The 23,082-nt window shown below is 38.1% G+C and overlaps 1 protein-coding gene across 1 annotated transcript in view; it reads right to left on the bottom strand.

Moving 5' to 3' along the window:
- LOC124259025 (arf-GAP with SH3 domain, ANK repeat and PH domain-containing protein 2-like) overlaps positions 1–20,790 on the bottom strand; it is a 96,998-nt gene extending 76,208 nt beyond the window's left edge. Inside the window, 2 exon segments of the mRNA XM_046693101.1 lie at positions 3,450–3,522; positions 20,565–20,790. Coding sequence (XP_046549057.1) covers positions 3,450–3,522; positions 20,565–20,684 — 193 coding nt within the window. The 5' untranslated portion in view covers positions 20,685–20,790.
- Between the last annotated feature and the right edge of the window lie 2,292 nt (positions 20,791–23,082).

Here is a 23,082-nt window from a genome sequence, read left to right as displayed (position 1 = left end):
TGGTAAAAAAACTTTCATCCCGCCATGAAGGCATTATCAGACATAATGTAGTCAATTCAAATGCTGCAAGGAAAACAATTCATTTCTCTCAGTAGTGGACCATTCTATATCCAACTGTAGTTCTACTGGAATAGGAACCTTCAAATACCAAGACTGATAACCTAAACTCAGGACAGACTGCTTTTGCTTACAGCGTTGATTCACTAATCATATATAGCAAGCGTAGTATCTGTTTAATTGATACCACAATTTAACCAATCAGAATCATGTATTTATCAAACTAAACATTGTAAGGTCACGTAGTGACATGGTGGTCAGTCATCTTATTGTCACTACTGCCTGTAAAACACCAGAGTCTGGCCCAGTCATCCAGAGGCCAGTTGTGAGAACTTGAAGACATATTCAGCAGCTACTTTAGCCATAAAATTCACTCTGGTCTTACGACAAGGACGTGATAAATGCAAGACTGAGTGGACAATTTATGCCATAAAGCGATGACCCTCCCTGGATGCCACAAATCTGAGATAAGGAGATAGAATTTCAGACAAGATCTTGTATGACTACCTTGACTTGAGTATAACATTTCATCTGGCATGTTATACCCCACTCTGATGGCTGACATGAATTCACACTAATCCCCTAGGGATCTGTGAAGCACACACCTGATCAACAGCTCAACCTGACATTCATACAGTTGTACAATTATGACATTATTTCCTGAACTGTGAAACATTAATTCATGATACATCATTACCTTAACCCCATGGTTCCCCTACCAGTCCTTCAATCCTGCAACTATGTCGCTGTTTGCATGAGAAGTTACTTAGAAATAATTATTCCTCATTTACCTTCTCACACAATACTGTCACAGTGGTTGTGAACGATCACTTACTTGGGGTAAAACAGGTGCAGTGATAATATCTGTTCCAAGTGGGCCCAACATTTGTCCACAGGCACTGTTCTTCCAGTGTAGGAGCTCCAGTGTTGATTCAGTAATGTGTCATTTTCAAATTACATTACATTATTTGTTGTGGACAAAAGTGTGGTAATGAAAAAAGAGTGTGGCTTGATACCGGTTAGACTGTGTTACAGAACTGAGACAACCGTGGGCATCTGAAGTTTATGAACTTGACTTTTTCTAAGAGTGTTCACTTGAGTGAGACTTTATTACAGAATTACAACCGTGGGCATCTGAAGTTTATGAACTTGACTTTTTCTAAGAGTGTTCACTTGAGTGAGACTTTATTAATTACAAGCAAATCTCTTTTGTTCCAATTGATGAGAATGTTCCAACAAAATATTCTCTCATTGGAACTTACATTAATCTGAAAAGGTCCCCCTACCATGCTTTTAAAGTATGGAGTTTGGTGATTCTAACACAATCTCATTAAAATCAGATGTTGGTGCCAACTAGAGTTACACAAAGATCTGAAGACTTCCTATTACAAGCCACATCAGAAGACCCTTTCATGTGACCAATGAGAGCATCGCTTATCACATCATGAAAATGAATGTCCAAATGTATTTTCTATCATGAAACCGCAAATAACACATGACGTTCTAAAACGAAAATTATTGGTTATCTCGCTTCAATGGGATAAGTTTCAAATGGCAGAAACAGGAATACTGCCATACAACATTGGATAACATTCCAGAATTTTGTTTTGTTCTGTTTTCAAATTTTGAATCGGGAAAAAAATGTCCACACTGCAGTCTGGAAAATAATTTGCCATTTTGAAACTAGTACCTTAGGGCATGACAAAGATGCTTTCTAATTGGATTATGTTGACTTTCTGTTCATCATTTCATTGGTCAGTTGATCTGGTGAAATTCTTCTGACAAGCCCTGTAATGGGATGTCCTCAAATCTTTGTCTGGTGGTAGCCAGCATTCAGATCTAAGTTTAACGAAACTGAATTCTGATACACAGAGCACATTTAACCATAAAGATGATCTGAGGGAGAATGTGTTTAGTTTTGTAACATGTACCTACATAGTCGACACATGTGCTCAAAAAAGAGACTTTTAGAATCACCAGTGTTCAGCATATTTACAACACTGCTGGTTGGAATTAATTTCTGCATGCACCAACATACGGGGCAGATAGCAATATACTGAACTTTGTTACTCGACAATGCACTTTCTTGGGCAAAGGGATTGAACCCAGATAGCCTTTCATTCAGGCTGAGCGCAGATGTCACTGAACAAGTTCTATCTGTTACACCACTCGGCATGTTCAGTGTAACTATCACGTAGATATCACCCTGGTGTGTATTTCCCATGATATATCACACTCGCGTATATGACAAGTTCATATCACCTCCCAGTGTTTATTTCCTGTATAACACACAAATCAGTCAAGTATTCTATAAAAGGCGATTAAAGGGAGCAATAACTGTCAACTCTGATATCTACCCCTAAATTCAAATATGTCGCAGGGGGCTACTCCAGCATTCTAACAATGGCGTCTGGTGATGTCACAGTCTCCCATAATTCTGTTTTTCTTCGCACAATTTTCGAACTAGCCTATTGAGTTACAGAATGCCAGCCCATTAAACTGCACTCAGCTGCAAGTTCTCACCACTGTGCTGTCAAGGTCGAGACAATGCAGTGCTTACAGAGAGTTGCTAAGAAATGTTTTCAATTTGCTCAACTAAAAACAAATGAAATTCCTTTCTAAAAGCATGTTTTATCCCAAGAAACATGAATAGTATAAACACCACTTTTGAAATACTGTTTTGATAATACATATTTTTGTGAATAGCACAACATTACCACAATGCACAGTTAACATTTTCAGTCTTGTGAATTCTGAAAATGCACAATCCAGTCTGATCCTATGTGGTCTGGATGTGGTTGAGAGAAGTGGGGGAGAGGGCCTCAAGGCACTTACATGCTTCTGAGAAAATAGATGACCAATTCAACAAAATCCTTTCATCACTAAAACTGTATGTGTGCAAGGTGCTATTAAACAAGCTCTTTCAAACCTGCCTTTGATACAAACATCACTTATAAATCCAAATTTAACATATGTTTTAATCTTTCTCAACAAAGAACAGATTCTTGAGCTTTTTAAGTACTAGATCCCATCTAGAATCGAACCCACACTCTCCGAGTCAGGCACCAGATGGCAGCACTTAAAAGATCTAAGTTCTAACCCCCTCTGCCAACACTGCTTCCAAACTGATAGAAACTTACAATTCATTATTAATCGGTACTGGATATCATGATTAAATGATCAGTACTAATTGACCATTGGACCATCAATACTTATATGCTTAGTGTCACATTCTATCATATCCTGACAATTGTACAGTTCTTGTAAGAAACTGGTAATACGGATGATTATTCATTGGCACATCCCATTCCAATTATAATACCCATAGGAAGCAAGCCTGCAGACCCAAGCCAGGTCTTCACTACATGATGGCAGCATATTGTGGTACTTACTGGATCCTGTGTTGTACAGGGCCTTCACAGACTTCTTCATCTTGGTCAAGCCGCTGCGGTCCACATCTAGGGTCTACAACAATACATTGTCAGAGTCACATATAAAGTCTGGGAATCGGTTAAACTTCACGCACATAATCATCATTTGTTTGTCTGATTGTTGCTCGTACTGTATTCAGCAATGTTCCAGCTCAATAACACCAGTAAGGCCTGTGTTCACAAAGCTCTCTTAGCACTATGACTATCGTTAGTCACAGTTACAGGAGGTAGGAATGCTACGAGGAAAGTTACGAGATCTTAGGCTTACGAGAGCTTTGTGGAACTGGGCCCTGGTAAATAACTGGGTCTAGACCAGACAAACCGGTGATAGATACCAGGATCAATGTCCCATTCTGTCAGGGTACAATCACATATTGAACACACAGAGGGGGACCATTATTGATTAACTCACTTTGTATGACAAGCATATGTTGCTTCACTTGATTGGAAACAAGTCTGGCCATTAAACCTATTGGGGACAATCGATGACTGTCTGACTAACAAACAGTTCTGATTGAGAAGAGGAATACCATCAATTTAGCACATCTGTTCTCAGTATCCTTCATGTAAATATAAGAAAAAAAAAGATAGCAAAACTCAAACAACATTTTACTGTGCTCTGCAACATAAGTCATCCCCAATCGGGATGCATTCCAACATCAAGAAGCCTTGAATGCTTGATTGGCATTTTAGAAGATGCTATTTGATGAACATAGAGATATTTCCTGGGTTACATCTTCTTTTTATTCTTGAGTACAATGTTTCAGGGCTTGTTCTGGCCCCATCATCATAATCATCATCATCATCATCACACATCATCATCACTGTTCAGTTTTACCTGATGATGGGGCCAGAACAAGCCCTGAAACGTTATATTCAAGAATAAAAAGAAGATGTAAGCCAGAAAAAATCTCTATGTTCAAGAAGCCTTGAATTCTGTTATCATACTCCTGTTGTTTATGCCTGACATGATATTAACACAAACAAGTTAATTAAAATGAAAGAACTCAACTGGAATATAATCAAATAGAGATTACATGATCAACCATTGTATAGATAGCAAAGCTAATCAATTAACTGAAGAAACAAATTAATTGGAACTACACAAGAAGATACTGACGTGTGTACTTGGTCGATGCAACCACATGCATTGAGATTGGAGCTGAGCAAGTGACATATCATGGCGAGGATTGGATACATGTGAACCACTAGTTTGTTCAGCCACTTTGAAAAATTACTGCGTGCTACTTTATACAATAATACAACTAGGGATGTCACGATACATAAGTTTCATGAATCGATAGGTATCACAATACCCATGTCACGATTCGATACGCATCACAATACCTATTTTCGTGGCATTATTGTGTAAATTAAGTTACATTTTGAACATTATTATTTCATATTTTATAATTGTCCATGAAAAGATCAACATTTTTGCATCCCTAAATACAACAGTAATAATCAAGTCTGGACCATACAATACTATGAATCAGCAATACGATGACACACTGCCTACCACTGCTAGACTTGGGTCCATGCAAACTATTTCAAAGAACACGACTCAGAGTATATCACACCATCAGACTTCTTGTCCTAAAAGCTGTGAATATGTATACCCTTTGTATTGTATTAGGATTTCACTTTGACCCACAAAACTAGGATCCTGTAAAAGTAATGAATGTGTCATGTACTGAACCGTAAGATGTACTGTTTATTTTAATCACAGAATCCTTATACTTCTTGTGAAGAATTTGGTACAGTGCACATTCTTGTGCATAGCACAGGATGCAATATATATCTTTTCCTCATCCATACATGACTGAGTAACACCGTGTTGTACAATAATATATACATCACATATTATACCATGATTTATACACCTTATATCATGTATAAGGTACCATACCAGAGTAAACTAGTAAAGTGCCAACCATGTCACTTTCTTGTTCTGAAAATGAGCTAAGTCACTTATTGCACATTACCGCCAGTAAACATCTCAACAATGTTTATCTAAAAGAGTGTGCTATCATAACAAAACATGAGTCTCATAACAATCTGAAAATCCTCTATTTACTTTTGACACTACCCCCTGGACATGCAGCTACTATCAGCATGTAATTCACAAGGAAATAAGTTCCTGGCAATCCTTCAGACATGTGGGCAAGGTGGAACCAGTGTCTGCTTGTCTACAGTTAGCCAGCTGGAAATTGAATCTTGTCTTGTTATTACTGTAGCCCTAGTTCAGCATCACACAGAAGAGATGATGAGACTTGGTGGCAACTCTGTGAGCAAGTGTTTCAACTTATTGTGTCAACTGTCAAGCAGTAATTGTATCTGCCACACAACTATCTCCAGTAACTCAGCCACAAGATGACATGATAGAATCCCAGACTGATCAAATTTTCCATACTGTGAACTATGAATCATATTAGATAGGGAACCTTTTACATAGCACTGTGTCCATGTACACGTCTCATATTCATCATCAGTGTTAAAGTGGGCAGAAGAGTCGGCTTGTAGGGGGGAAATTTTTTGGAAATGTAGGGTTGTTGGTTAGGAAAGTCATGTTATTTTTTACCACAGGCTTTGATGTATCACCTTATAAAAAAGTCTTTTCTGAAGATGAAGTTGAAACCTGAGTAATCAAAGATTAAAGTCAGTGAAATGTAGGTCAAGTGTGCTAAGGCTGTGTCTATTTCAAGTGCCACAGTAAACATTATTGGGCGCAAAGAAAAAATCTTAGAAGATTCAGATAATCAGACCAAAATATTCTTCAAGTAGGCTCACATTTCACCACTTGATGTTGGATACACTGCTTTCATTTTTCCTTTTGGATAAAACAAAGAATGGATAAAAAGTTCAACAATATCTTCCCCTAGGTGTTCCTGGATCCACCAGTCACAGATCCAAACCCCAGATTCACAATGACACGACCACTGATGTACATGTGGTGTGAAGAGCATGTGAATGTACACCAACCCTTGTCAGCCTCAGATGTTGTCTAGCCCTTATATCTGACCTTTGTAGTGTTTATCACAGATATCACATACAGTATTATGAGTATATGTTCAACCATGACAGTCTTTGATATTGTATATAATTAATATCCACCCTTTTACAAATTTGTCTGAGATGTACAGTGTACTCTGTCAATACCGCATCAGTCGGGACCAAGTAAAAATGCGGTTTTTGACAGAGTGCCGGTTTAGCTAGGTTAAGCGATGACCTCGCGCACACGGAAGTTCGCTGTCGTACTGTCACTTTAGCATTAACAAAATGTTTGAATAAGAAACAAGGCAGTGACTGAATGCACATTCATGTTGTTTAAATCAAATAAAATGTCTGAAATCTCTAATTGAATTTCAACTGATCATATATTATCGGCAGAATTAAAATTATAAACTATTTTTCGCAATGTTATTGCAAACAGCGATTCTTGTTTATGCTTCGCGGCGGGTCTACAATAGCATTGTCAAAGAGCAAAGTAACGATGTTTCAAACATCGAGGAAATCATTAAATAAATTGAAATCAACAATAACATTCATAAAGTTGTCAAACGTACATATAAAATTACTATTTCCATACTTTTGTGCGATCATGCAATGTAAGTCAAGTCACTGACAAGTTACATCTCGGCTTTCACACGATGCTTAATGTGAAAATATATGCATGAAGCATTTTTGTCATAGGCCATAACCTAGCACGCTATGTCCAATAAGTTCCATAATTTACGATATGGTAGCGATGTCTTTCTTAATATGTTCAGAATAGCATTATTTTACCCCAAAACTTTCGCCTTAATCTAAAAGTTTTTCGTTTTGAGAACGGTATCCATTTCCATAATATGATTGGCTGCTTAGGTCAAGTGTCTGATTTTGACCAATCCGCGACCCTTATAAGCAGAGTGTAGTGAAAAGCGTCGTTAGAAACCAATCTTTATCAATAAAATCGCTTCTTACAAATGTGAAAATACTCGGCAAGAGTACAGTGATATTGTTGATGTTCAGAGCGTTCAACGATACACGCATCAAGCGATTAGCCTCTATGTAAGTGACACGTGCCACTCACTAATTAACAAGAAACTGATTGACACTTCCGTTTCTGAATAATCTCGAGTCAATACCCAGCGAATCAACAAAATGTAAACACTTGCTTGTTTATACAGTCAAGCTGCCCACTACATGTATTAATTACTCTGGGTAAGTGTTGCATTACCACTCACTGATTAACAAGATACTGATTAACAGTTTCCGTTTCTGAATAATCTCGAAGTCACAGCGAATTGTGTTGTTACATCATTTGGACCTAATTGCATCAAAGGGTTACGCACTCTTTCATGTGCTGGTTTTTACAGATTTGTTTTCATAACAACTTGTTCGTTGGGACTGAAAAACAATGCCGATATCCTGAATAGACAGATGCCGATGTTTACAGAAGTTTCTAAATGATAATAACGTGCATTTCTGCGGGACTGAAACTTTGTGCCGATGTAGACAGAGTGCCGGTGTTAAGAGAGGCCGGTATTGACAGAGTCCACTGTATATTGCCTGTATTCACTTCTTGACATGTTAGTTGCAACTGTTGTAGTACTTGTACATTGCATACATCCATTACTGACATCTTGGGCTAATTTATTGTATATCGCTTGTATCTACTTGACACATTAGTCTCAGCTGTTGTACATACAATTTATACATTGTTGACATGTTACTCTAAGATGTTATATGCTGTAATGATGTGACATTGTTGTTTCAGATGTTGTATATAAAGCATATATCCTACATGGTTTAGATTTACAGGTAGGGCTGACTATCAACATAGATCATAGAGATCAATAATCAACTAAACATTGATTGGTTATTGATACATGTTGTATATAAAGCATATATCCTACATGGTTTAGATTTACAGGTAGGGCTGACTATCAACATAGATCATAGAGATCAATAATCAACTAAACATTGATTGGTTATTGATACATGTTGTATATATAGCATATATCCTACATGGTTTAGATTTACAGGTAGGGCTGACTATCAACATAGATCATAGAGATCAATAATCAACTAAACATTGATTGGTTATTGATACATGTTGTATATATAGCATATATCCTACATGGTTTAGATTTACAGGTAGGGCTGACTATCAACATAGATCATAGAGATCAATAATCAACTAAACATTGATTGGTTATTGATACATGTTGTATATATAGCATATATCATATGGTTTAGATTTACAGGTAGGGCTGACTATCAACATAGATCATAGAGATCAATAATCAACTAAACATTGATTGGTTATTGATACATGTTGTATATATAGCATATATCATATGGTTTAGATTTACAGGTAGGGCTGACTATCAACATAGATCATAGAGATCAATAATCAACTAAACATTGATTGGTTATTGATACATGTTGTATATATAGCATATATCCTACATGGTTTAGATTTACAGGTAGGGCTGACTATCAACATAGATCATAGAGATCAATAATCAACTAAACATTGATTGGTTATTGATACATGTTGTATATATAGCATATATCCTACATGGTTTAGATTTACAGGTAGGGCTGACTATCAACATAGATCATAGAGATCAATAATCAACTAAACATTGATTGGTTATTGATACATGTTGTATATATAGCATATATCCTACATGGTTTAGATTTACAGGTAGGGCTGACTATCAACATAGATCATAGAGATCAATAATCAACTAAACATTGATTGGTTATTGATACATGTTGTATATATAGCATATATCCTACATGGTTTAGATTTACAGGTAGGGCTGACTATCAACATAGATCATAGAGATCAATAATCAACTAAACATTGATTGGTTATTGATACATGTTGTATATATAGCATATATCCTACATGGTTTAGATTTACAGGTAGGGCTGACTATCAACATAGATCATAGAGATCAATAATCAACTAAACATTGATTGGTTATTGATACATGTTGTATATATAGCATATATCCTACATGGTTTAGATTTACAGGTAGGGCTGACTATCAACATAGATCATAGAGATCAATAATCAACTAAACATTGATTGGTTATTGATACATGTTGTATATATAGCATATATCCTACATGGTTTAGATTTACAGGTAGGGCTGACTATCAACATAGATCATAGAGATCAATAATCAACTAAACATTGATTGGTTATTGATAAATATCGGAAGAGTAACTTTTAGCAAGTTAAGCAAAAATAACAAAAAATAACAGAAATGAATCAACATATTTCACATAACTGGTCAATGGTGACACATTTGTGCACAGGTTACAAACACAAATAGTGATATATGCATTATTTAGCCGCCCATGAATAATGATGTAACCTTGTCAGACTTGTGTATTGTGTGTGTAAATTAAACCTGTATTTCAACACAACAGAAAATGTAAAATATAATCGATGACAATGTTTATTTTCATAATTGTTAATAATTTTCCCTATCAACAACATTTCTGATTGTTGATGTTTAATGAACCCAGTTTACAGGTATAGAATATCTCCTGTTCTCCCTCTCTGTGATCATGTAACCTATGTTATATTTGGTACTACACTTTCTCAGTGAAGTAAGTTGCTGGTGCTGAGTGGGTTTATCACTGACTACATCAGGCCCAACTCTGAGAGAGTGGGTTCAAATCCCAAATGGGCCTCAACCCCAAAAAGTACGAGAACATTCCTTGAAAAGTGTAATATCAAATAAAGCAACAGATATTATTTTTTCCAATCAGTGCATAAAAAGTTATTTCCGTGATATAATTGGGTATGTTTACACGAAATATCCAGTAGAGAGCGGGGAAATGTGCAACAGCTGATTGCTATTTCCGGCTCTGTTTACAAGACAAATAAATGTGGTAATCTTAATCCCTGCATATAATACAATGCCTAGCAAAACAAATTAGAACTGAAAAGGTAAATAATCTTGTCTAGTGATATTTAATTGCAAATTTGACGTCTTCACTGACAAAGTCGTTTTCTCTTGTTTGTTCCTCTCAAAGCGATACGTTGCCATTTTCTTACCGCCAGAAAAAAGTTTGGCGAAAGTGTAACCTTAAGATAAGCCGACCCCTTTCAACAGAATGAGTTTTTTTATCCTCAAAATTCAGCTTATCTGCAGTCATATAAGGTATGTCACATTTGACCAAATTCTAAATGTCATTGTGTGTATTACCTGTGCTCAGCTGGAATACCAGAAAACAAGTAAAAGCATTGGTTTACTGAACAATTGACAAATGCAACATATGTTATATTTGGGATTACACTTTCTTAGTAAAGTGCAAATTCTAATATGTTAGGCGGCTGATTTGTGTACTGGCAATTAGGTGCCTGAGTCTGAGGGTGTGGGTTCGAATCCCGGATAGGACTCAACCCAAAAATAGTACAAGAATTTGTACTTTACTAAGAAAGTGTCATCCCAAATATAACATATGTTACATTTGACCATTTACTAAAATGGCATTGAGCAATCATAATTCATAATTGCAGTACAATTACAGTGTTCACGAATGGTGTTTCAAAGTAACATGACATTGGGTCCTGTAAGTTTCAGATGTCTGTCTGACCAATTGAACATTCACAGGACCCATAGAATAAAATTAAACACACATTTCACATTTAACATTTCCTATAATTGGCACTGAAATTATTAACAAACATAAGATTTACAAACAGCAAACAAGTGTCACATATAACAACTTCAGTCAAAGTCACTAAAATATACAGTCAGACACTGGGGCCGGCGGGTTGTAGACTTCTATCATACCGTTGACGAATCTGCCGGATTTGTCAGAGGGTCAGACGCTATTCGTGAACACTGCAATTAATAGCATATTTAGAAGAATATCACCATTGTTCACCGCCACATTCATTGTCATATACTATTTTTTAAAGAAAACGAAGAAAAATTTAAATCGATGAAATAGATTATCTTAATTGTCTTTGAGCACACCAACCTAAAGATTGAACTAACACATTTTTTTCCACCTCCATCAGTGTTTTGACAAGGTCCCTCATTGAAAGCCTTCTGGTGGCCACATGAGAGCCCCTCCCCCCCACCTCCAACCTTAAATCCCTTCCCAAACTGGCATCCAATATTCCCCAGTCACAGCTAAAACAACACCAGCCCATGTTCAGACATCTCAATTACTGCCCTTGCCCATGTTTCCTGAAACTAAGTCCTGTTTATGAAATGAGAAAGGCTTTATCTGTCAATCAGGAAGGTCTCTACATGGACTATCTTACCTTCCACATCAAACCTCACAACCCCCACATCACACCCAGTGTTCAAACTAGAGAGGGTCCTTGGGTCCTTGTACTTGCTATTGTGGCATTTGAATCAAAATACTTCAACTTTTAACACAATGATTACACAATGCCATTTTAGAAAGCGGTCAAATGTAACATATGTTATTTTTGAGATTACACTTTCTTAGTAAAATACAAATTCTAATACTTTTTGGGTTGAGTACCATCCAGGATTCAACCCAAAAATGTACTAGAATTTGTGTAATCCCAAATATAACACATGTGACATTTAACACAATGGTTTGGGCAAGGAATCCTGCCTAATTCAAGTACTGCACACCATCCACTCATTATTTTACACAACAATGTGATTGGTGTTAAGATGGTTTTCATAAAGCAGTTCCCTATAGAAAGAAACATTTTGCAATCAACTTTCATTTACTTTTCAATTTTTCATTCAACAAAACAATTTAAGTCAGAAGAAGATGCATGCAACCCCAAACTGACAGACACTTGAAATTTTAAACATTTTAGAAGACCCAGGAGCTGGTATGATTGACAAAGTCATCGATTTGCAGCTCGAATTTACCCAGCAGGGTGTAAAATATAGTCTCTAAGGTTGTGTCACTGTCAAAATTGCCTGATACCCTAAATCCCAGAGTCTCACAGCAATAATCAGACACAATAGTCAGCCATCCAAGCAATCTTCAACAGGAGTATCATGTTAAATATGAAGTGATCCTTCAGTCACAGCTGTCATGTCAGAGTGAGACAGCTATCATGTCAGAGTGAGACAGCTATCATGTCAGAGTGAGACAGCTATCATGTCAGAGTGAGACAGCTATCATGTCAGAGTGAGACAGCTATCATGTCAGAGTGAGACAGCTATCATGTCAGAGTTAGCATGTCAGAGTGAGACAGCTATCATGTCAGAGTGAGACAGCTATCATGTCAGAGTCAGAGACAGTTATCATGTCAGAGTGAGACAGCTATCATGTCAGAGTGAGACAGTTATCATGTCAGAGTGAGACAGCTATCATGTCAGAGTGAGACAGCTATCATGTCAGTCAGAGTTATCATGTCAGAGGAGACAGTTATCATGTCAGAGTGAGACAGCTATCAGCTATCATGTCAGAGTTATCATGTCAGAGTGAGACAGTTATCATGTCAGAGTGAGACAGCTATCATGTCAGAGTGAGACAGCTATCATGTCAGAGTTATCATGTCAGAGTGAGACAGCTATCATGTCAGAGTGAGACAGCTATCATGTCAGAGTGAGACAGCTGTCATGTCAGAGTGAGACAGCTATCATGTCAGAGTTATCATGTCAGAGTGAGACAGCTGTCATGTCAGAATGAGACAGCTATCATGTCAGAGTGAGACAGCTATCATGTCAGAGTGAGACAGCTATCATGTCAGAGTTATCATGTCAGAGTGAGACAGCTATCATGTCAGAGTGAGACAGCTATCATGTCAGAGTTATCATGTCAGAGTGAGACAGCTATCATGTCAGAGTGAGACAGCTATCATGTCAGAGTTATCATGTCAGAGTGAGACAGCTGTCATGTCAGAGTGAGACAGCTATCATGTCAGAGTTATCATGTCAGAGTGAGACAGCTGTCATGTCAGAGTGAGACAGCTATCATGTCAGAGTGAGACAGCTATCATGTCAGAGTGAGACAGCTATCATGTCAGAGTTATCATGTCAGAGTGAGACAGCTATCATGTCAGAGTGAGACAGCTATCATGTCAGAGTGAGACAGCTGTCATGTCAGAGTGAGACAGCTATCATGTCAGAGAGAGACAGCTATCATGTCAGAGTGAGACAGCTATCATGTCAGAGTGAGACAGCTATCATGTCAGAGTTATCATGTCAGAATGAGACAGCTATCATGTCAGAGTTATCATGTCAGAGTGAGACAGCTGATCATGTCAGAGTGAGACAGCTATCATGTCAGAGTGAGACAGCTATCATGTCAGAGTGAGACAGCTATCATGTCAGAGTGAGACAGCTATCATGTCAGAGTTATCATGTCAGAGTGAGACAGCTATCATGTCAGAGTTATCATGTCAGAGTGAGACAGCTGTCATGTCAGAGTGAGACAGCTATCATGTCAGAATGAGACAGCTATCATGTCAGAGTGAGACAGCTATCATGTCAGAGTGAGACAGCTATCATGTCAGAGTGAGACAGCTATCATGTCAGAGTTATCATGTCAGAGTGAGACAGCTATCATGTCAGAGTGAGACAGCTATCATGTCAGAGTTATCATGTCAGAGTTATCATGTCAGAATGAGACAGCTATCATGTCAGAGACAGCTATCATGTCAGAGTTAGACAGCTATCATGTCAGAGTGAGACAGCTGAGCATGTCAGAGTGAGACAGCTATCAGAGGAGACAGCTTATCATGTCAGAGTGAGACAGCTATCATGTCAGAGTGAGACAGCTATCATGTCAGAGTGAGACAGCTATATGTCAGAGTGAGACAGCTATCATGTCAGAGTGAGACAGCTATCATGTCAGAGTGAGACAGCTATCATGTCATGAGAGTAGACAGCTATCATGTCAGAGTTATCATGTCAGAGTGAGACAGCTATCATGTCATGTCAGAGTGAGACATGTCAGAGTGAGACAGCTATCATGTCAGAGTGAGACAGCTATCATGTCAGAGTGAGACAGCTATCATGTCAGAGTGAGACAGCTATCATGTCAGAGTTATCATGTCAGAGTGAGACAGCTATCATGTCAGAGTGAGACAGCTATCATGTCAGAGTGAGACAGCTATCATGTCAGAGTGAGACAGCTATCATGTCAGAGTTATCATGTCAGAGTTATCATGTCAGAATGAGACAGCTATCATGTCAGAGTTATCATGTCAGAGTGAGACAGCTATCATGTCAGAGTGAGACAGCTGACATGTCAGAGTGAGACAGCTATCATGTCAGTGAGACAGCTATCATGTCAGAGTGAGACAGCTATCATGTCAGAGTGTCAGAGAGACAGCTATCATGTCAGAGTGAGACAGCTATCATGTCAGAGTGAGACAGCTATCATGTCAGAGTGAGACAGCTATCATGTCAGAGTTATCATGTCAGAGTGAGACAGCTGTCATGTCAGAGTGAGACAGCTATCATGTCAGAGTGAGACAGCTATCATGTCAGAGTGAGACAGCTATCATGTCAGAGTGAGACAGCTATCATGTCAGAGTGAGACAGCTATCATGTCAGAGTGAGACAGCTATCATGTCAGAGTGAGACAGCTATCATGTCAGAGTTATCATGTCAGAGTGAGACAGCTGTCATGTCAGAGTGAGACAGCTATCATGTCAGAGTTATCATGTCAGAGTGAGACAGCTATCATGTCAGAGTTATCATGTCAGAGTTATCATGTCAGAGTGAGACAGCTATCATGTCAGAGTTATCATGTCAGAGACAGCTATCATGACAGCTATCATGTCAGAGTTATCATGTCAGAGTTATCATGTCAGAGTGAGACAGCTATCATGTCATGAGTGAGACAGCTATCATGTCAGAGTGAGACAGCTATCATGTCAGCAGCTATCATGTCAGAGTGAGACAGCTGTCAGCTATCATGTCAGAGTGAGACAGCTATCATGTCAGAGTGAGACAGCTATCATGTCAGAGTTATCATGTCAGAGTGAGACAGCTATCATGTCAGAGTTATCATGTAGAGTTCACGAGACAGCCTACCGTCAGATGGAGACAGCCGTCATGTCAGAGTCAGCTGTCATGTCAGAGTGAGACAGCTATCATGTCAGAGTGAGACAGCTATCATGTCAGAGTGAGACAGCTATCATGTCAGAGTGAGACAGCTATCATGTCAGAGTGAGACAGCTGTCATGTCAGCTGTCATGTCAGAGTGGAGACAGCTGTCATGTCATGAGAGAGACATGCCATCATGTCAGTGAGACAGCCATCATGTCATGTCAGAGTGAGACAGCTATCATGTCAGAGCGGTCAGAGACAGTCTATCATGTCAGGAGTGAGAGACAGCTATCATGTCAGAGTTATCATGTCAGAGTGAGACAGCTATCATGTCAGAGTTATCAGCTATCATGTCAGAGTGAGACAGAAGCATCATGTCAGAGCAGCGCCATCATGTGTCATGTCAGTGAGGACACAGCTGTCATGTCATGAGACAGCTCATGTCAGAGTGAGACAGCTATCATGTCAGAGTTATCATGTCAGAATGAGACATGTCAGATCATGAGACAGCTATCATGTGAGAGTGAGACAGCTATCATGTCAGAGTGAGACAGCTATCATGTCAGAGTGAGACTTAGACTAACATCTCTGAAATGAAAATAATTTACAGAAAAAAAATACAGTAAAAATAGTTGTTAGAGTATCCTTATAAAATATAACACAAAGGAGCTGAGAAAGTATCGTTTTTAAGAAACTGCAGTAATGTAAACTTGCCAACAGGTATAGACTCACATGGGCTGTAGTGGACATATATCATTCATATTTAAAGAGTGAGTGAACGAGTGACTGAATGAGAGAGTAGGTTTGGGTGAGTGAGTGAGTGAACGAGTGAGTGAACAAGTGACTGAATGAGTGAGTGAACAAATGGCTGATTGAGTGAGTGAGTGGGTTTGGGTGAGTCAGTCAGTCAGTGAGTGAGTGAATAAGGTGTGATGCTGCTTTCAGCAATATTCCAGCAATATCAGGAGGACACCAGAAATGGGCTTCACACGCTGTATCCTTGTGGGAACAGGTTAAGTAAGACTGATTGCATGAGTGAGTGATCCTGGTGTTTAGTCAATATGGTCACTGTGTTAATTGCTCAATGTGAAATTCAAATGTATATAGTTAAAAAACAACTGGTGTTTACAGCAAAGTGCAAGTACTGCAACTATGGATGTTAATTAACTGTACCCTAACAACATGGACAGTTGCTTATGCTATCTACCACGGCCTTCCGTAGTCCATGAATTGACTAATGGCAGAACACTGAGACGGATCTGCGAATGGCTGACAGAAGACCCACTGTACCACTCAAGCAGGATGACAATTCATTACTCAAACTAGATCATAAACCCACAGTTGGCCCTGGTATCCAAGCTTGTTTGACTAACCTGATTCACCACTTGTGAGATAGCATTTTGCCCAAGCTGAGCCAATCTTTAAGTGTGTTCAAATGTTTATGTTTTGAATCAGAGAGTAAACACAAATCCATTGAATAATAAATGCTACAAGTATTAGCAGCCTAAGGAACAGGAATCCTCTGAATATAAGTTGTTTATCAGCAATCTTCTTTCAAGATGTTGAAACACTAAGTGAGTGAGTAAGTGAGTGCCTGCATGCGTTAGTGCATGAGTGAGTGAGTGAGTGAGTGTCTTTCCACAAGCCTGCAATATTACCAACAGATCACTTATTTCTATGTGCATTGACAAATTTCATTAATGACGCTAACCAATTATTTTTGATGATTGATCGGTTGTAATGAACCAATCATCAATTATGAGATTTTAACCAATTCCCAACACTACTCGGCTACCCAACATCCCTCGAGGAAACTGTAGGCAGTCATAAACACTTTGATATATTCCACATTGCATATCTCCTTTTAATTAATAACATCAAAACCCAAGTAAAAAGACTCCTTTTTAAAAAATCCATGAATATTCAATTCTAGTGATAACGAATAAGGAATTGAATCATGAAGGGATACGGTTTGATTTAAAGACTATGTGAGTGAAGCTTAACAGCCTTACTGTACACATGATCATATTAACTGTCACGATCAAATCAAATGCCAAAACATGCTTGTGAAGTATTTCCTTGAAATGTAATCAAGACAGACAGCTGGTTGACCTTTCACAACCAAACTAACTATGAGAAGTTTGCATTTGTCAGGACCTGTAATGACACCTCACTAGTGCATATGTGACCCTATTAACTCCATGCACACACTGTCAGAGGTTCAACATGTTCAATGTTCCTACTTCCCCATGTGTGTAAGGTCACCTCAATTATACCAGTCACATTATTTGCATAGCTGAGAAATTGACAGCTAATACACTGACTAATCATGGCTGGACATAAGCAGGGCTATGTGTGTCACTGCTGGCTGCATACTCAGTCTCTCAGAGAGGAAACTGACTCTATGGAGGAAGTTGCTCATAGTAACCCTTAAGTCACGCATTTGTCAGCTTTGTTAGTAGACGCACACAGTCCCTGATCACATTTTTATACTGCATCATGCTGAATATAGATGCTTGTTACCATGGTTACAAGATACTGCCACTGCAGTTTCTAGGTAATTTCACACATACCCAAATCCTGCTAAATATGCTAACATATTTTACTTTTAATAGAACCTTTTGGCAGACTATTCAAGAGAAAAATGATAAAAAATAAATAGACATAGATTATTCTATTTCTGTTCAAGAATTAATCAATTACTTAATTGTCTATTTGTGTATTAGCATCATTTGAGAATTAATCAATGCTCTTAAACATGTTAAATGCCTTTCAAGAACATAATCAATGATTGAAAATGTCTGTCCAAACCATAATCAATGACTGTAAATACTTACTCAAGATGTAACACATAACTGATGTTTGAACTTGAATTATTGGTTATAAATCCAGATATAATGTTAGAAACAAACTGAGGTGAACAGACCACACAGGACCTACATAGATTTGTTTCACATTTTCACATTAATACTTTGACAAACTTTTACCCTCAAATGTTCATTGTCAATTCCATTGCTCACCATTCTCATATAAATCAGCCAAAACTAAATTCCTAGAAAAATGAAGATTTTACATGTATAAATTTTGGTAAAAATATACATATATTAACATCCTCACATCCCCTAAATTCTTAAATATGCAAATTCTTTAACATGTAACATTTTACTCATGTGCCCCAAATCTTATGACCAATAAATGCCTACTGCAAATAATCTTATCATATTTCAATAGAATTATCAAGTAATTATCACCTAACTAAGATATATTATTTGATAAGACATATCTACAGATACTTAATGGCCACCTTGGGTAATAGACGAGCCTCACAGTGATGACACATGGCCTGGGCTGGAAGTCACGCTATGAGTGTACAATGAAACCTGATAGGCCCAACACTAGGGTGTTACGCCACATATCATGTTCTAGGTTGCAGTTCATATTCCTCACTCCTGACAGGATTTATATACAGCAGTTTCATTTGAACACTGTCACATGAACAGGATGTGAATAGAAACTCACCCAAAATCAAATGCATTAAGACAAGCTGACGTTACAAACATCCAAGGCATGTCAGGGATTGTTTTTTTTTCTTTTATCAGTGAGTCAACTACAAATTTCTTCTATCAAGTGGTAAGCCAAGATTTCATGCCAAAAACAGGATACAACTTGTTTGTTTCAACACTCATAAGAATAATGATAAAGATAATATAGAGAAGCATTAGAATTTAGAACAGATACCTTCAGCTGAGGTCACAGTACCTCTTATTCTCCTTATAATTATGTTTGAATTCCTCTCATTTATGTCCAAAAAAACTTTTATTGACAATATGGAAAAATCAATTCAGTCATCTGAGTATGTGGTGGCGTGTGGTCCTGTGCATAGAGTGCAGTCACAAATTAGTTGAAGTTAAACAATGTTGATCAAGGAGAGTCCTTGGATGGACTTCTGTCCTTCCCACAATGAAGCACATGCAACACATGTGGTCTCACAATAGGCAAGTGAGTTTGTTAAAAAATTGCCTTTGTTGACCCAGCAGAAAATGGGTACCCGGTGGAATAAGTCATATGACTATTAACCTTCTAGCTCCTCACAGGCAGTTTGGATTATCCTGGGTTATAATGTCCATTATGTTGTATGTGCTTAGAGCATTCCCACTCGGCATGGAGTGTGGTGATATACATGTATAAGGGGCCTTATTATATTATGTGCCCCATTTGATAACTTGTTAGTAAGTATTACACTCTTAAATGCAGCTTTGTCACACAGGTCAAGATATTCCTCTCTGTCTGGCAAATGTAATTCAACTTTTGAAGTCAACATCAACAAAAATCCCTCTGATCTTCCAACCACACATTTAATGATGGGCCTCCATCACTCAGTTACCATGCTTAAAGACTGCTCTACCAGTAATTATGTTATGACAATGGCTCGATTATATCATTCAGGATGCTTAGCAAGTCAACTTGTGTTGAGACAGTTTCTGAGAAACACAGAGAAAATATTAAATGCTACACTTGTCATGTTTATTTATAACGTTTTATTATAATTCACATTTCCAAATTTCCATTCTTCTTATTTCCAGTGATAGTAGTAGTACCTATTTCCAGAAGCATGTGACAAAATATTTTCACTCTTTTGACAGTGATTGATTGGGGTGGGGCATCAGAATCTGTTTTTCTTATAATAATAAAAAATGTTAAAAGTCAAACCCAGGATGGCAATAGACTGCTTATATAATATTAAATAAGACGTTACAAATGTAAGTCACTAAGCTACAGAAATGCAAACGAGCATCTTAAACAATGGGAGGCATCAGTGCAGATATCGTATTCCTTAAGGGGCGGTAACTCGTGTTTCTTCATGGTGCAAAATATGAAGATGAATCGGAAAAGCCACAGGTCCGAAAACAAAACAGAAAATATATGCAATGAGTTCCAAACAGTTGTGAAAATTATATGACATCACGCAAATAATCCGCAAAATGAACGTCACATAAAAGATTCCTAAAACGAGGACATCAGTGGCCAGGTTTAGATGTGACACCATCAATAAGCTTACCTCTTCCAATGTTGAAACCGTATGTCGACAGTGACCCATTTTCGATGTGAAGGTGGATGTCGTGGGTGACTTGTAGTCCTCCCATGACTCCTTCACGAAGTCACCGACGTTTATTTGCATTGTCGTGAATTAAAATCCAATCTTAAGTCATCATTGGGATCTACATCGCCTTTCTACCAGTTGACTGAAATATCAACCACAGGAAGTTCGCTCAGCGATAGCTCGCTGTGTGACACATACTGTTTCCCCGATAGCTAATAAACGTTTAATATTGTCTGCACCGGACTTCGGTAGGAACTGTAATAAGTAATGCTAACGATGATTCACTAAAACCTAATATTCGCATCAAAGCACGTTTATAGGTACTGAAAGCTCATTGGGAAATAATTACCTTCGCTCTAATGAACCCCGTTGCACCCAACAAAGAATGCCGGTTCAGTGGCCAATATTTTTCATGTTCATAATGAAGCTCTGTGATATTAGTTATGTACATCATATCAATCATTCGAATATACAATGGTGTTTAGGCATTAAAATATATAAATGTTATAACAATGTCATATTTTCGATTGTTTGAAAACGTCATTATTACGTCAATGAACAATACCATGACGTCAACTAGAGTACGTCGTTTGTGGACTCCGTCGTTTCCTGCCAAGACGTCAGTACCATGATTAGATGGCCACTGCAAATGAAATACATAAATTACTTATGCTATTTTGCCTTAAGTACAACTCGAAAGGAGGCGTGTGTGTTGTGAGATTGCCGTCAGTTTTAGACCCAAAACATATTCTAAAAAAGAAAGACAGAAGAAAACATCGTATCATTACATGATTGGAATTCACACGTTTGTTGTAAGAGCAGGTTGAAACGAGTGATCAGTCTCAGAATTAGTTGAGTCACTGTGTATTGTCGCTCTCTGATCCCTTGGCTCGCTGCCGTCAGTTCATTTCCACAGTCCACAATGAAACAGCTGAAATATTTTAACTATAACATACATAGAGTGTCATTCACCCAAGTCAGTTTCAAACATAAGATGTCTTATAATCTTCATTAGTTGTGTATTATGCGATCTTTTTTAAAATATTAATATTTTTAAATTAAACCGTATTTCTAACACAAACCACGTAGAAGGATTCTTGGAGTGCTGACAGCTCGAGCACTGTTCTCCTTTTTTATACAGTATCGCTAACATGAGATATACATTATTAGCACTATGGGCATACCTGATGTGGAGTTTGGCGCTATATGAATGGACACATTACTATTATTATATTTTCAGTTATTATAAATTCATTTAAGAGGTGCCCCTCAGTCTATTTTTCAATGTTGGAAAATAATATGTTGAAATTTTCAAAATAATGAAATATATATATACATTAATTTTTTCTTCGCTGTTCCACCCATACCTCTCTCTTTTCGTTTCGTCAGTAAGACAGTAAGAAAACATGGCCTTGACAAGACTGAAGACATGTCCCTTGAGTTGTTATGCCCACTTGACTTGTAATAGAATGTTTACAGTATGGCCATGCTTATTGTCACTCCCTACAAGATCTACAGATATATATTTGCATGAGAAGCCAATGAAAACAATTCATCTATATGACCATGTCTGTAAATGATGGAGTCTGGATCAGCCATTCCGGTGAATGGCATCTATAAAGTGTGGAATTCAGACAAGACAGCGAGCCTGCCCACCCGATCCCGTTCGGCGCCTCAGACAAGCATGGGTCCCCGATGACCATCTGTAACCCGAATCTTGACGGGTGTAGTGTAACATTGATACAGTATCTATGTGTAGTTTGGTTAACGGTAAACTTCTACATAAGTTCACATAATGTGATTTGAGTTTGCAGACAAAAAAGTCGGACGATGGATGGCTTGAAAATAATTGCTAGGACAGTCTATTGTTACCAGCCTAAGGCCCCTTTAACATTTAAAAGCTCCAATGTATCACGAAGGAGATTGTTGTTTATGAGAATTGCTCCTGTGGATATGCTTGAACATCATTTTGCTACAGAACCAGAGAACACAAAACACCTGTTATACGGTCTGACATACAATCAGCAACTTCGGAAAACCTTAAGACTCCTTCAACTCGCCGTAGAAGTTGTCACAATTCGTTGTGAATTGTAACGTCCCCTTAGGCGCGCAAGTGTCCCAACGAACGTGGGTTCGATTCGCCCTGAATATGAATATTGGTTTGGGATCACCATGTCCGTCTTCGACAGTAACGTCGTGTACATGGGGTCCACACACCCACATTATGCTGACACGCTCACTCACTCAACCACTCTCTGTCATGACCAGAAATTACATATACTCAAAGGTGTTACATACAATTTTGTACATGACATGCAAGGGGGGTCACTTATTTTGTACAGAAATTTTAGCGGGTCGGGTGGGGTGTGTGTGTGTGTGTGTGGTCATTCACATTGTACATGCTTCTCCATAAGAATCATCATGACCCCACCCCACCCCACCCCACCCCAGCCATAAATTATGAACGGTCCCTAAT

Source organism: Haliotis rubra, unplaced genomic scaffold (genome assembly GCF_003918875.1).
Source record: "Haliotis rubra isolate DU_JTF1 unplaced genomic scaffold, ASM391887v1 Scf707, whole genome shotgun sequence".
NCBI lineage: Eukaryota > Metazoa > Mollusca > Gastropoda > Lepetellida > Haliotidae > Haliotis > Haliotis rubra.
The sequence above is the reverse complement of the archived record's forward strand: the minus strand, read 5'-3'. Positions and strand labels throughout refer to the sequence as shown.